At 37.6% G+C, this 15,287-nt stretch overlaps 1 protein-coding gene across 7 annotated transcripts in view; it reads left to right on the forward strand.

Annotated features, from left to right (window-relative positions):
* Positions 1-15,287, forward strand: part of SLX4IP (SLX4 interacting protein) — a 77,926-nt gene that overhangs the window by 33,653 nt on the left and 28,986 nt on the right. For 5 of the 7 annotated variants that reach the window (XM_069008982.1, XM_069008981.1, XM_069008983.1 and 2 more), the window contains 2 exons: positions 2,278-2,367; positions 5,437-5,560. In XM_069008982.1, the coding sequence (XP_068865083.1) occupies positions 2,278-2,367; positions 5,437-5,560 (214 nt within the window). Of the gene's footprint in view, positions 1-2,277; positions 2,368-5,436; positions 5,561-11,187; positions 11,397-12,204; positions 12,255-15,287 lie in introns of those variants that run through there. The other 2 variants (XM_069008984.1, XM_069008985.1) reach the window with 2 other exon arrangements.

The raw sequence follows: 15,287 nt of genomic DNA on the forward strand, positions 1-15,287 counted from the left end.
TGCTGTCTACAAGAAAAGTGCTCCAAAGCTCAGAGGGATAAAAATCTTCCACGGGGAAACCTTGTCTCTTACAAGGATTTATGCACTATTTATATGTATTTGTTTTTTCTTTGAAGTACTACAAATGTTAGGTGTGTTTGTAAAATTTTAAAGATAATTCTAACTGTTCCATTATATAGTTTTGAATGTGGTTTGTTATTTTTTTTTCCCAGTTGTTTTGAGATTGGCAACTGAGACAAATAGTGCCATTCAGAAGAAAATAATTACAAGCATTCTCTCTCCGTGAAAAACAGGTCTATACTTTGCATCTGAATCTATATATAAAGTTTTGTAGTCATTAGAAAATGATGCCAATTAACATGGAGCATTTGATAATTTGAATTTTCTTGATGTATCAACTACTTGTTTGTTGTTATTAGTGCTGAACCATGAATAATTTACTGGCTTTCACTTTAATCTGCAGCGTCTGCTAACTTTGAAGTTCAGTAGTCAATTTAAAGTTTGCTGGAGCTGACTAATGATTCACCAGAGATTTTTGTGAGATATTTTGTCATCCATTTAAAGCTTGGAAAGGTTTGCTGTTGCAGCCATCTGGCAATTCTTGGTTCTCTGGAGAAAAGAGAAGCCTTTTGATACAATAGATCAAAGCATTCTGCTCTTTCAGTGACTGATACCTATAAGTAACTTAGAAGTTTCTCAAAATGATTTCACAACGCCTGTCTCATTTGCCAAACTTTTGCATTCTAGCTACAATACAACACTGGCCATGAATTACATTTTAATTATATTTGCATCATTTTTTAGAAACTTCTGTTTGCAGTTGATTTACAGATCCAAGTGTTCTATAAACCAAGAGGTTTTTAATTTACCAAATATACTGTTATGATTAATAAAATCAGTGCTAAATCTTGTGGCTCTTAGTGCTAATGGCATAGGTAAGGGTACTCTCAGCAACTGTACTTGTGCTATACCATAAGCCTGAGATATTGATGTATCCCTTAGACTGTAGGTGATGTAAAACTAGAGTCTAAAACCATATATCCCACTATTTGTAGGACTAACTCTGTTAGCAGTTGGAATTCTGAGATTGGGCTTTGCAGATGTTTGGCAGTGAAGAGCAAATATGGGGAGAGTGAGGGAGGACAGGAGGTGAGCGCTGCAACGTCCCTTGAAACGAGCCCAATCTCATGCCGGATGGTCTGTGCACATGGGAGGTTTGTCTGGGATCAGGATGTTGTTTCTATTCTGTCAGACATTCCGGATGTGCAGTTGCCATGACCGTACATGTCCAGTCTTCTCACTATGAACTCACTCACAGAGTGAGTTCATTGCATCACAAGCGTGCCACAAGCAGCCAAGCCAGAATGATGAAACTGGCTTTTACCTCGCACGTTATTTAGTTAAAGGGTGTCTGAGTGAGATTTGGTGCTGGGTTGAAAAGGGAACCCATTAGCTTGTAATGCCCCATATCTCTGTGCAGGACAGGAGGCAGGAGTGAATAAATGCCCAGTGGAACTGGGATGTGTTCATGCCATTCACTCTTCCTGGTGTTAGTTCATTATAATGATTGATGAACCAATGAAAGAAAATAATCCTTGTCTGTCACACTGTCCTCAATCAAAACCTATCAAGGAATTTCAGAAATAGCTGATGTGTCTTGGGATGTAGCCTATATCACCCTACTATCTCTATGTAGTCTTTGGTAATAGGTAAGCCTTATTATTTAATCATTCAAAGTACAGCATTGACTAAATGGCAGATGTGGTATATACCAAATATCTACTGACAAGTCCTTCAAACTTGCTGTTCTTTACATTAGGCAGATTGGAGAGAGGAAAAGACTTCTAAGATGCTGAATTTTTAAGTACTGAATATACTAAACACCAACTGGATAATTAATGTGGTACCACATTTTCAGAAAATAGAATGATGTGAGTTTGGTGAAGGAATAGCTAATTTTTCACACATTAAAATTTGTTTGAACTCAGATTTAAAAGTGGCATTTAGATAGTAGAAGAAAATTCCACATACTTGTGCTTGTTATATTTCAGTGAGCTATCCAAGATCGGTCTGGTGCTCTTGTTTCTTGTCCACAAACAATGATAAATTTGTAATTCTGTACTTCATAAACATCCACAATTTAGTGTTCTGCCTGCTGTAACTCTGAATCAGATGCATGTGCTTACCTGATTGTTTATCTCCCCGTCTGCTCAACATGTGCTTCCTAGCAGCTACAGTTCAACATGTTTTTTCTTCTTTTTTTTTCTTTTTTTCCAGTGTGGGAACTTTGCTGTCTTGGTGGATGTTCATATTTTGCCTCAAGGCTCCAGTAAAGACACCAGCTGGTTTTCAGATCATGAGAAAGAGGTACAACAAATATCAATTCTACTTCAAAAGCATGTGGCTGCAGGGAAAAAGTTGGATTGCCTTGAACTGTTCAGAATTTTTCAGTGTTATGAGAATATTGTTAGTTATACCTAAGCATCAGTGGTTGCTGTGGGACCCCTAAGTCAACCATATGTGCTTTTTGGGTCACTAATGACCACTTTAAATTTGCTTTTTAATTTTTAAACTCTGTGTGTGTTCACATATATGCATGCATGCAATGTAGATTCTTCTGACTTAGCTTTTAATTTAAAAAATATGTTTCTCATGAACATTTGTAAATTATCTTTTGTGATATAAACCAGATTGTGCCAGGTATCATTTTCTTGGTGAAATATCTTCCTATTAATTTTCTTTTTTCATTCTGAGAAGTGTAAATGATATTGCATTTAGAAGGTGCAAGAAAACATAAATATGCATGATAAACTATAGTAGAACTGTTGCATCTTATGAAAAGAAAGTTCCATGATTTTTAAGTGTATCATATGCATATCCTGATGAAACTGGGGAAAATCAGTGCATCAGTGAGCTGCAAAAGACTGCCTGTAACTTTCATCAGAATATAGAGAAATCACACATGATCTTGTGATGAGTTCCTGGCTGGAGCTTTCCCCTCTGTGTGGGAACTTGAGAAGTTCCCTATTGAAAATGAAGGCAGGACATGTTTGGGATGCCTGTGGACTTTCCCGCAAGTCTCCGTTACGGTAATTTTCAGTAGATAGCTTCCCTAATAATGCCATCATTAACTTGTCACTGCACAGCGTCCCCAGACATCTCAGAGTAATACATTTAAGTGAAATTAAAAGAAACAATAAATTAATAACCTGAGGGAGCAAAAGCAGAATATTTAGCAGTTTGTGGTTCATCTGATTTGTGGTTTATTAAGCAGAGAAATAAGAAAATAGGGAAAATATTCTAGATTTCTTTTTCATGACTAAATGAATGCTCATTCCCTTTTCTATTTATAACCAGCTTTACTCTCCTGGTTATCTGAGTTTTAAACGTTTTCAAAATGTATTTTGTAAGACTGCCAAAACAAAAGAGATGAATTTCAGGAAATTAGATCATGATTGATTTAATAAAGAGCATGACAGGACAGCATTCAGTGCATTTCTGTGACTGCACGTTTCGAGAGAAGTACAAAGGTTGCATATTTTCAACAACTGAGAAGTGTGAGTCCAATAGCTTTGCAATTCACTTCCTGAAAGTCCTATGCAGAATCTTTGTGTAAGTGAGGGGAGGAAAGGTCCCAAAGAGAGATTATTCTGACATATTTTTAATGAGGGCTTTTACATGTTCATCGCAAGTGGTTTGTTACATTTTTGTTGTTCCCAAACTCTGGAAAATACTAGTGGTGGTGCAGCCCTCTCTGCCTGTCTGTGGGAAATGTGGATGCCTCTGTAACAAACACAATTCCTGCTGATCCCCTGCTTACCCTGGATGAAATGCGTTGGCTTGAGCTCATGGACCCTGGTGATGCTGTCCCAGTGGCCTTTTGGCTGCCAGCTCCTCCTTGGAGCATGTGCCATGGAGGGCAGGATGGGAACTTCACCAGTGCCCAAAGTATGGGATTGGTGTAAGGAAATACAGCTGGGTGTTGGAATGACCACCAGCACTGTGACACATTGCTGTGACCAGTTGGATGTAGTGTATTCTTGGGATTGCTGTGAGATGCTGCAGTTTTCCCCCTCCTTCTGCCCTTCCAGTTTCCCTGCCCTTTCTTCCACTTCCCTTTTCCCCTGGAATAGCAAAGTCAAAGTTTTATCTTTGCACTCTGAGGTCTGTAGGGTACTTTGTGGAGAGCCATTTAAATAATATTTCCATAAGCCTAACAAGTAAAACATGTTCCATGTAAATGAAAGAAGTGCATGGTAATGTTTATTGCTGCAGAAGGAACCAAAGACAAACCATGTTTCTGCTGCTTTCTAGACCTTTTCATTCTAACCTGAACACAGGCCCATAAAGGAATGTGTAATGGGAGCACTTTAATGAGTTAAACAGAAGAAAAAGCAAATACAGTAATTTATAATTGTACTCTACAAGCAGAAAGGAAAATATATTTCTTACTGTAAAGAGAAAATACTGGTTGTGATTGACTAATGTATGTGCCCTGCTTTTATTTAGAGTAACGCACTAAAAATTTGTTGTTCTGAGTACTTTCTACATTAATCAAAAGGAAATTTCAAGCCAAGATAGCTTAGAAACTACTTATTTTATGTATTACCCAAACACATTACAGAGATAAAGTTATATTTTTGTGTGCCACAAAGTATCACTTCTGTGAGCACATAGTTATGAACAATGGAAAATGAGAATACTGAGGGAAAAGTCTCAAATATATGTGTGTGTATTAAGCTTAAAACTTATTCTGGTATTCAAGAGATGAATTTTTTGTTTTTACTCCAAGTATTTTTTTTTCTGGGTGATTCTGGCTGAAGGCTTTGTTCTTCCGGAGTTGTATGTGGTTTTATTGTGCTTTGTTGAAGAAAGTATGAAAGATATGAACATTTATGTTTAGGAGCAGAACAATCTAAATTAATTAGAGCAATTAAGTTGCTGTGACCTAATTTGTTCAGAGTCTTCTCTCTTTTCACCCCCAACCCCCCCGAAATTACACTGAAGCAGAATATCTGTTGTGGTTTATAAGGATTCTTGCAGAGAAATAGTGTGTTGACAATTCCTGAGAGGATTTTTACTAAAATTTTGCTTAAATAACTCATGCTGTGATACATTTTTAACATGTATCCTACATTTTAACATTTTCCTCCTTTGAATGCATATGAAACTAATTTCTGATAAAAAAGTTAGCATTGTAATATAATGTATTTCATCTGCCAAGTAAGAATTTCATAATGTACTTTCCTCTCTTGTTCTGCAGAAAAATGGTTTGATTCCCCTCCTTTTTCCCATTCATTTCCTAATTGATGTGCTTCTGCTCTCAATGTTTTTCCTTTTAATGTGAGAGGGGGTAATTTTGTATTGATTTCTGCTGTGTGCCTGTGGGCATTTCTGTAAATTTAGATCAAACCAGGCTGGTGGTTTCTCTTTCAGGAGGTCTGCAAGCTGCTAGAAGAAGTTGTTGCTTCAAGGGTCAAACACTACTTGGAGGCACGTAAACAACGTGGTCAGTGGAAAGCCATGGAATATGGATCATCTGGGCCTTTGTTTCTTACCGGTAAAAGAAATTATTTAACTTAGTGTGAAATAAAGTCATGGGGAAAATACTGTTCTTTGTTTTTTCTGTGAGAAATTTGCCATCAGGAAGGTCTGAAATAGCTGATGTTTGGGTATGGAATTACTTCAGTTAGTGAACAAATTAAGTAGATTTTAATTTTCTTTGTTACTTAAAAGTGAATGTAGTGCTGGTACTATTAGTCCAAGAGCCTATTATTAGAATTTAAAAAAAGAACTTATATAACCCTTGGTCTTGCAAAATTGATTGAAATCTTGCTGGTTAGTCAAGTCTCCTTTCCACTCAAACATTCAATTTAGAATTTTTAAATACAGAAATAATATCTTTACTTCTCCTGCTTTTGGCAATCTGTTCAGTCTTAAAAAGTTGGTGCGGTGTGATAAATGACATTTATCATTCCACCAGTGCTGCTGCAGGCTTGGCAGCAGCACCCATCACCTTGGGAGTGCAGAAGAGAAGAGTATTAAGAGCCTTCACCCCATCAGAGCCCGTTTTTTGTGTGTGTGTAAGGGTTGAGACCAACGGGTGCCATTTCAGTACATCCACATTTGAAACTAAAGATGACGGTCCCTTGTAGCTTGTGCCTTGCTGTTAGATCAGCTTTGGGGCTAATTGGCTGCCAGTTTTTGTTTGATACCATTGCATCAATAACATCATGGTGGGGTTTACAGTGGATAGGCTTATCTGTTGGTCTTTTATAATACCAGCAATTTATTTTTAAATAGTTCTTGGGCAGAAAATTACAGCTTTTTGTTACTAGCCTGGAGCAGGTCATAAACTTGTCACAGAAAAGAAGGGCTACAGTATTAAAGCTCTGTGCTGGCCATGGTTTGTCACATTTCCTTAAATACATTGAGGAATCTCTGCTGAAGTGTGACTTCTGCAATGCATGTAATTACATACTTATAATATATGGTCACTATACTCATAAATTTTAGAATTCAACATACGTTATAGTAACAATTTTAATAGTGCACAAATTCTTTGCCTCTTGAAATGCTTTCCATTATGGAAAAGGTATATTCCTATAGAATTCTGTTAGATGGTTGCAGCTTTCAACACTATTGTCAATAACAATGAGTGGCTTTAATGAGAAAACACAGGTTACATGCTGTATGGTTGGCTTATTATTGCAAAATTTTAGGCATATATGGGAGCCAGGTTCTTCTGGCATGACATGGCCTTTTTCTCACCCCCAAGAACACAATACCACATAAGCAAGGGGTGCTTCAGGCCACTAAAGTATTTTCAACCCCTTTTTTTTCCTTTCAAGTAGTAACTACATTTTATCCCTTTAAAATATTACTAATGTCAAACACATGAACTTTCAGACCCCTGTACTTTTCTGATTGTGAGTGAGCAAAAAGAATTTTCTTCAGTGAAAGCAGAGGGACATTAGAGATGGTGGGATCAGAATTTCTAAGATTTGTTGAGGTTCTTCTGTGTTTTCTTTTATCAAGGGATGTTTTTTATCATTTATTTTTTTAAAGTTTCCTGCCTCAGTAAAAAGTAGGTTTTGAAAAATGATTTTATAAGGTAAAACTGCCAGACATAATAATCAGTTTAAATATGTGGGAAGATGCAACACTGATTTGAGGGTGTTTGTGAGAATTTAGGGTCTTCTGTTTTCTTTCGTATCATGAACATTTCAGTAAAAATACTGGTATGCTGTCCCAGGCTTGTGAACTGATCTTCTGCTTGACTCTTCCCCTTGTTTCCTGAAAATTAAAATCTTAGTGATATGCATTTGAGGAGGTCATCAGTAAGATCAGTGACAGTTTTAGATTAAAGGATATTTACTTTGGATGAGGCAGAATGACTGTTCCATCAGTTTTCTGCAGTTAATCTCACCGTCATTAATTAACAATAAAGAATTAAAGGAAGAAAACAGGCTGTGATAACGAACATTCATGTTAAGCTTCATTTCCAAAGCCAGCTCTTTCTTCTTCTCTCAGCCTGCTTTGCTCAAGGCTGTAATTTGTAAGAAAGGAGTGCTTTGTTCAAGTCCAAGAATCAAGTTTCTTCAAGTTCTATTCAAGTCTGTTCTTACCTGGGGAGGAAATAACAGAATAGGTGGGTGTTCACTGGGGCAACCAGGCCCTGCCTCTAAGGACTGACCCTTTGAGGTGAGCCACAGGGCCGGGAGTCTTCACCACTTACCTCTTGTGTTCTGCCTTCCTCTCTAGGATCACAGGTTCTGTTTGTAGGCTGCAAGGAGATGGTTTTGTGTTTTTCACACCAGTGAAGCGCCACATTCCAGGCCAGTGCTTGGCTGGCAGTGTTGTGTAGCACACAAAGGAATGCACGAGCCTGGTACTTGCTCCACAGAGGTGCTGCTGGGAAAAGGCTTCAGCTGCAGCTATTGTTGCATTTGGAGGCTATGAAGAGTTTGAGTTCTTCAAACTCTGAGTGGTTTCTTTTGCTCCGAGTTATTCAATCTGTATTCAAACCCCTGCTATTGTAAGGAAGTGTGTATCTATAGAAGGAACCTCCACAGGCTTACTAACTGGCTACTTATTGTTTCCAGTGTCCCAGGTCAGCATTCCATCCCTGTCTGAAGATGCATCTTTTCAAGTCAATTTTAACTAGTTTGCTGTACACACTGCGGGATGTATTCAAAATTTCTTGAAAAGAGAATTATTAGACCAGTATTAATAAGATTTTAGCCTACCTTTAATGTGAAGGTATGTTGTATTAGGTTTCATTTCAGAACTAGAAGCCAAGCTACTTTACTTCAATGAGCAGATCTAATCCTGCAAGATCTGTTGAGCAGGGAAGACTTGTTAAGTTTTCTACTTCCTTACTCCTAAAACTATTTTGAAAAGAAAATTTTCACCTATCACAGCTTCTTTTTAGTATTAATGTTATATTCTGTTTAATATTAATATTATTTAACACTACCTTTCATTTTTGTGGCACTTAATGTAAATATCCATGCAAGTTACTCGTTAATTTACGTTTCTTTTGCATTTGAGTTCCACCCACTCTACAGTGTGTGGTGGGTCGCATACCAGCTCATTAGGAAATCTGTGGGTGTTAGACACAGGAGAAGAAAGAAAGAAGGAAAGAATGGAAAAATGAGAAAAAGTAGCCAAGACAAGCAAGTTCTTCCTATTCTTCCTTCTGTCTGAACAATTTCCACACCCCTCCCAAATGGCCAGTATGAACAATTTGCCAAAGTAAGCTTTAATTTAGTCTTTGGACATAGGCTTTGGTATAAACTCTCTGTTTCCTGTGTTTAATTAATGTCCAAATGTGTTTGACTTTGGTTTATTTTATTTTTAAAGAGAAATTTAAAATGGGGTGGATTTTCAAAGGTTGAATTTTGCCTGCATCACATCTGCATGGCCAAAATCATGCAAGGAGGACATCGGCCAGGTATGGCTTGTGACTGCATTATTTGAAGTTTCATGTTCCACAGAAAGTGGCTGGTTTTGATCAAGAGCAGTGAGAATTAAGAGGAGACTACAGAGGACTGAGTAGAGATATTAAATACAGGAGAAATGACAAAGGAGGAACTGAAAACAGTAAGGAAGAAGGTAAGGTTTACATGGGCACAGAGGAAACAATAAGGAGAAGTGAAAAAAAATATGGCTGATAGAAATGTCAGTGTTAGAAATGGAAGGAAGGAAGAGGGTATATTGTAAACTGACCTTCTTCCCCCTCTTGAGGGAGGAAAAAGTTAACTATGTTTTTCCTACAAGTAATTTTCAGATCTATTCTCATTCCTTCCCTAGCATCCTTGCTGTTTTTCTTGGCTTGAGGGTGGGACATTTTTGCTCTGATTTCAGATCTTTTTATTGTACAGTCTCTTCTAGAGTGGAAATAATTAGAGATCATGCTGTCACATGGCACAGTGAGCTCCCAGCTTGATTTTATCTGCTTTCCCTGGGATTCTGTATATTTTTTTACATATTTTTAACTTTCTTCTCTAATGAAATGGGGCTTACTGTGATCATGTTTTCTGTGTTCATCTGTTCACCCAGGTGTTTTTGCAAATGTGACTGTAGTTTATTAACAGGTAGAAGTCTCAGACTTGAAATTCTCTGACATTAACTTCTGAGAAGCTTACTAAAATGAGAAACTGGAAGAGATAGAAGAGCTGTTATGAGTAGTTCAGCCTTACAAAAATCTGGAGTCAAAGTTCATGTCTCATTTAGTGTAAAGAAAAATGCATAAGGTGCAATTTCATAAGAAAATACATTTCTCTTGCTTATGAAACGATTTTTTTGGCTCCTGCAAGCACACAAAAAATATACAATAAATCATGATGGTAAATATTCCAAACTCTTTTGGCCTTGCATTTTAATTTGAACATTATGATGTTTTTAAGGGAAACACCCTTTTCAGACTGCCCCAGTTTGCTTTAGGAGTGTTCACTGTTGCTGTAGGACATGAATTGTGTGAAATGCTTGTAGGGTATGTCCCACATTATAATCCTGTAACAGCAAAACTGATTTATTCCCACCCTCCCAGCTGTTAACTCACACTCCTCTCCTGTGAAACTGTTGGTTTGGTTTTAACTAGAATCTTTTCACTTGCCTTGCTTAAACAGCAGCTCTACAACACTTCGATGGATGCAGCTAGAGGGGAGAATAAGCTGCCATAGGGGACTGAGAAGGAGTCTTTCAAATGAACTTTGATAGTTGCAGTTGCACATTGTAGTATCTGTCTCTCCAAAGAATTACATTGCAGCTTCTCTACAATGGACTCATTTATGATTTGTGGCCAAGTCCTGCAGATCTGTGTGAACTTTAAACTTACATTCATCTGTCTGTGACAACAGAGCTCCCTGAAGTATGCAGTAACTTATGCAATAACTTATGAAAAATGTTTTGATTAGTATCATGTACTTAATATTTCCTGTATTTTCTTTAGGTTACTCCTCCCCCCGTTTTTATAGCCAGATAATGGGGGAATAAGGGCATTTTTTTTTTTCACCAAAGCATTTTTCTTCTAGAAGATCGAGGTTATATATCTGAACTTTTTGTTGTTGTTGTTGTTTGGTTTTGTTCTTTTCTCAGGGTAACTGATACTTGACAAGAACAAAAGAAATGGCCATACTTACACACTCTTTGGGTGTTTTCTTTTTCTGTGATTTTTTTTTCTATCTTACCTTAGATTGTAATACAGTAGAATTGGGAAAAATGCCAAGAAGGGCAACAGAGATGATCTAAGATGAGGAAATGCAATACAGGGAGCAGTTGAGTGTTCCTGGACTCTTCAGCCTGGGAAGTATATAAATTATGGGGAATACAACCAAGATCTATGAAATCATTTCTTGTCTCATTCTCTTCCAGTTTGAGAGCAAGGGTGTATCCAATGAAGGTATTGGAAATGCTGTGGTAGTTAGGGGAACTGTGGAACTCTTTGCCAAAGGATAATAGGCATGATAAAGGCTTGTGCTGCATCCACAGCAACAAGAGAGAGTATCCCAGGGAGGGGACAGAATCTCCTTTGGTGCACTAAAGGCCTGAGCTGAGAGGGCTTGGAGCCTGGCAGTTACCAGGGAAATAACCACGTGCACTTGGATCTTGTATTTAGTGTCTCCTTGTAGGCATTTTACAGCCCAGGTGTTTGGCTTTAGGGACCTTTGGTGTTCCCCTGTGTGGCCTTTCTTACCACCATGCTCCTCTATAAAACAAGACCTCATTCAGTCAGAGTCAGGGGGAGTTAGAGAATGGCAGAGGAAGTTCTGCACTGTCTGGACTGAAGCATCTACCTTTGGAAGGATCTTCTGTTGTGGCACTGATACTGGCAGAGGCTTCAGAAATGGTTGTCCCTGTCTTACATGGGATATTTGCAGCTGCAGCACCAGGTGGGTTGAATGTGATCTCCCTATTTTACTTCTTCCCTGGTGGCAGCTCCCCGTGAAATTATTTATGGTCTTGGGTAAGAAATGAAATGTTGTACTTATTTTAAAGATTCCTTAATAAAGTGTTTTATGTAGATAGTATTGGATTAAAAAGAAATATAATTTATTTAAAACAACAGGAGAGTTGTTTAATTTGGTGTATTTTTGTGAAAAGGAAGAATTTGCTGTTGGTTTTGAAAACAGTCTTGACCTCTCGCCTTAAAAAAATCTCTGCCTTAATGCATTGTATTGCTTTCTCTTGCTTTCATCGTTTCCATTTTTTGTCTCTTGTTTCCATATGATTTTTTCATTTTATGAGAAGAAAAAATAGTATGAAAATGACCCCTAGTTGTGTGTGTGCAAAAAAATTAAAGTGTTTGTATGCACAGCCACTCGTACACATCTGTGTGAGCTATAAAGGTCTTCCTTCATCATCCAAGTATTTCTGCAGTGATTTTGCTGTTAGTATTTGAGTTTATGCAAAGACACATATATTTATTAATTTATGCAAATTTGAAGTTTATCTTTGGTGTTTTCATTCTATAGTTAGGCAAAAAAAACCAGCATTCATTAATCACGTGTCTTTACAAAGTGGAGTTACGTGTCTCAGTCTCTCAAAGTTGGCTGGAAGTTGATGGGTAATTTATCTCCATCAGTTAAAAATGAAGTTTAGGGTACTAGTTTGATGCAGGTGTTTCAAGTTAGGCAAGATGAACCCCACCTTTAATTTCTGATTTGATACTCACCTGAGAATATCAAAGTGACTCTCATCTAGGCCAGGGAACATACCTTTGGAAAGAGCCCTTGGCATGCTTGTTCCGAGTGAGAATTCAGCATTTTTGGACGGCACATGAGGTGGATTTGAAAATCTGTCCCTAAGCACTGTTTCTTACTTGGCTGCCTTACTCTTCTTTGCAACGTGTTTTCCTCTTGAAGGTGCTCTTTCATGTGTGCTCTCCATAGGCTTTACAGCTTCTCTAGTCCCTTGAAATCAGGAATACAGAGGATGAAGTCTCAGTGTACAGCCCATGGACCTGTTTTAGCACTAGGCACAGCTGGAAGAGGTGGCAGATAGGTTTGGGGTTTTTTTGAGTGCTCACTGTTTTGGTTGAAGTGTTTTGATTCTAAAAATTAACTAGGTTTACAGTGTCTTTTTTCTTTAGTTCAACTGTGCATTAAATGAGATGGAAAAAAACCCAAGGATTGATTCTTATTTTGAAATTAACTGTTGGGTTCCTTTTAAAAATGTTCTTTATTAAGTGTATCTAAAGAGAGTAATATTGTTTTGGTTAAAATGTAAGCAAGAAAGAATAGGGATTTGAAATAATACCTAAAAGAAATGTGATTTCCCTAGAAATGTTCAGAGGAATTTACTTAATTGCAACCAGAAGTTTGACCTGGAAGTGTAACGTTTTGACCTTTTAGCTGTCTGGCTTCCTAAATGTGTTGTTTTGCTCTCTTTAAACTGTGAGAAAATCTCTTTTATACATCTTTAACCCTTGCCTTCCCTAAAAGTGTCAATAAAAGTCTCAGTAAAAGTCTGCAAACAATCACCAGCAAAAGAAAGATCATCATGATATTTTAAGGGAAAAAAAAAAAAATCATTGCAGCTATGTGTTGAGCACTGAAGTCCTTTCTATTTTCATTTTAACTGGAAGTAATTGGGGGTATAATTTCACTGTTAAATATGAATAGGAATTTCTTTTAAACTTTCCATGCTACCATATTATACAATAATACTCTCCTTTGTTCTTTTGTTCTTAAGTTTCATTATCATATGACCAAGGTAGAAATTACAGCTTTTAAAATTGCAAACATTTTTGTGGGTTTATTCATATTTGGAAAATTTTTATTAGCCGTTCTAGGAATCTGTCCAGATAGAAATGGAGGGCCAATTCCTGAAAAAAACTGTGCCTCTTTTCCCCATGTAAGTAGTTCAGTGGGAGCAGTTCTGGGTGTTTGATTCACCACTGAAGTACCAGGTATGTTGTGGTTGTTGCACACTAAGTATTTCTGTGGACTACAAAGGCACAGTGGCAGACCACAAACAAAAGCAACCCAGCAAAGCTTTGCAGGGCCCGTGCCTTAATTTGTAAAAAAGAGATAATTAAATAAAAATTGAGCAGTGTAGCAAATAATAAAGACTTTTACTTGAAAACAGGAGAAAAAAAGTTTAGTGTAATCTTGACTGTGTTGTGGACTTTGAACTTGATGTATTCCATCAACTTCAGACAGATCAGAGATGTTGTAATGCACAGCAAATTACACATCTTCAGGGAGAAACATTCAATAGTCACTGTACAAATCCAAGTTTAAATGTCAAAACTTGCTTTAGAAAGAATAGAAGATGACAGTTTTGTATTTGTTTACTAAGCATCTTTTTCTTAATTCCTTTAATTATGATATTTTGTTTGGTGGGTTTTTTTATGTGTATGCGTGTGGGCAACCAGAAGTTTGTCCACAGAATATGGGTACTGCCTGTCTTTTGTCTGCTGTTTACTTGCCATGGCACAAGACAGGGTTGTGGAGTTTGGTCTTTTGCATAAAGGACCTTACCTGTGATATTTAGTTTTGAGGAAGAGGATGTCCTGTTTACTTTCTTTTTGCACTTGGCATCTGTTAAGCTGATGTTGGAAATGGAGGCTGCTGAGCTGCACCATTCAAGGTGGTCCCTTAGAACACAGTATTCTTGAGTGAGCTAAAATGAGTGGTTTTATACAAACCAGTTTGCTGTCAGTCTCCAGCCCTTTGCACCAGAACCAGGGCTGAGCTGGTGGCAGTGAGCAGATGATCACAATCATGGTTGTTCTTGGTCTCTTCTGGTGGTATCCTCTTTGCGTCAGAGCTTATGAGACCAGAAGGAGATTGAGACTTATTTGGAAATAGAGCCTTTCAGCAGCTGACTTAATTATGGTCTGCTTACCAGCAATTAAAAAGAGAAGATACAGAAGGCTCTATTGTGGTACTTTCCACCTATTTTCTATGCCCCAGAATTTCCTTCTGTTCTGAGTTTTTACAAATCTAACAAGAGTCTGTTGTGTGAAAAGACAAAAACCTGTGAACCTCTGGCACAACTTGCTTTATTCAGACAACAGCATGAAACTGCAGGTTCAAGTCCACACACGTCTCTTAGAACTCAAGTTCTTTTGAAGTGTCCTCTAGATGTTAGCATAGAAGAGGAGTCATGGCCATCACCATCTACCTCCTCGCTCCACTGGGATATCCTAACAGGAGTCCTCAAAAAAAAAAAAAAAAAAGAATATTTTTTTGCTATATATCAAGATCACCTTTGAAGAAACCGTTTCATGTTCATGCCACTTTTTTTAAGTTCTGCTGAATATACCTGCTCCTGGTTGTTCTCTCTCTCTCTCCCATCACATCTCCAGTGGCAGTGTTGGGCTTTTTCACCAAACCCAGAGCTTTTGTAGCCCTGTGATACAATATATTCCTGACATTTTTAGTGACCCTTGCCTAGAGACCTTGTTAATGGTTGAAGATGAAAGTCTTGGCAGCTGTGGGAGCTTTAGGGTTAAAACCCTTTCCTCTTGGGGGTAAAAGTTTTGCAGAAGTTATTTCCTATTGCCAGGGAAAAAAAAAAATGGGGCCTGGAGACCTGTGAAAGGTTTGATTGACTTTATTTGAAAATCTTTCAGCATCACAGTATTTACACCAGTGATTTTGTTGTTCTATTTAACGGTAAGGGGAACCAGTCATGGCTGATGAATTCCAAGAGGTTCATTTCCACGTGTTGGTTGAATTTTTGTGCTTGAAAAAACTTTGCTTTGTAGAGATTCATCACACTTAAAATACAAAATCCTCCATTTCAAGTACTTCATGGCATCAAAGATTTCCTGC

This window comes from Aphelocoma coerulescens, chromosome 3 (genome assembly GCF_041296385.1).
Source record: "Aphelocoma coerulescens isolate FSJ_1873_10779 chromosome 3, UR_Acoe_1.0, whole genome shotgun sequence".
In the NCBI taxonomy this organism is placed as follows: Eukaryota; Metazoa; Chordata; class Aves; order Passeriformes; family Corvidae; genus Aphelocoma; species Aphelocoma coerulescens.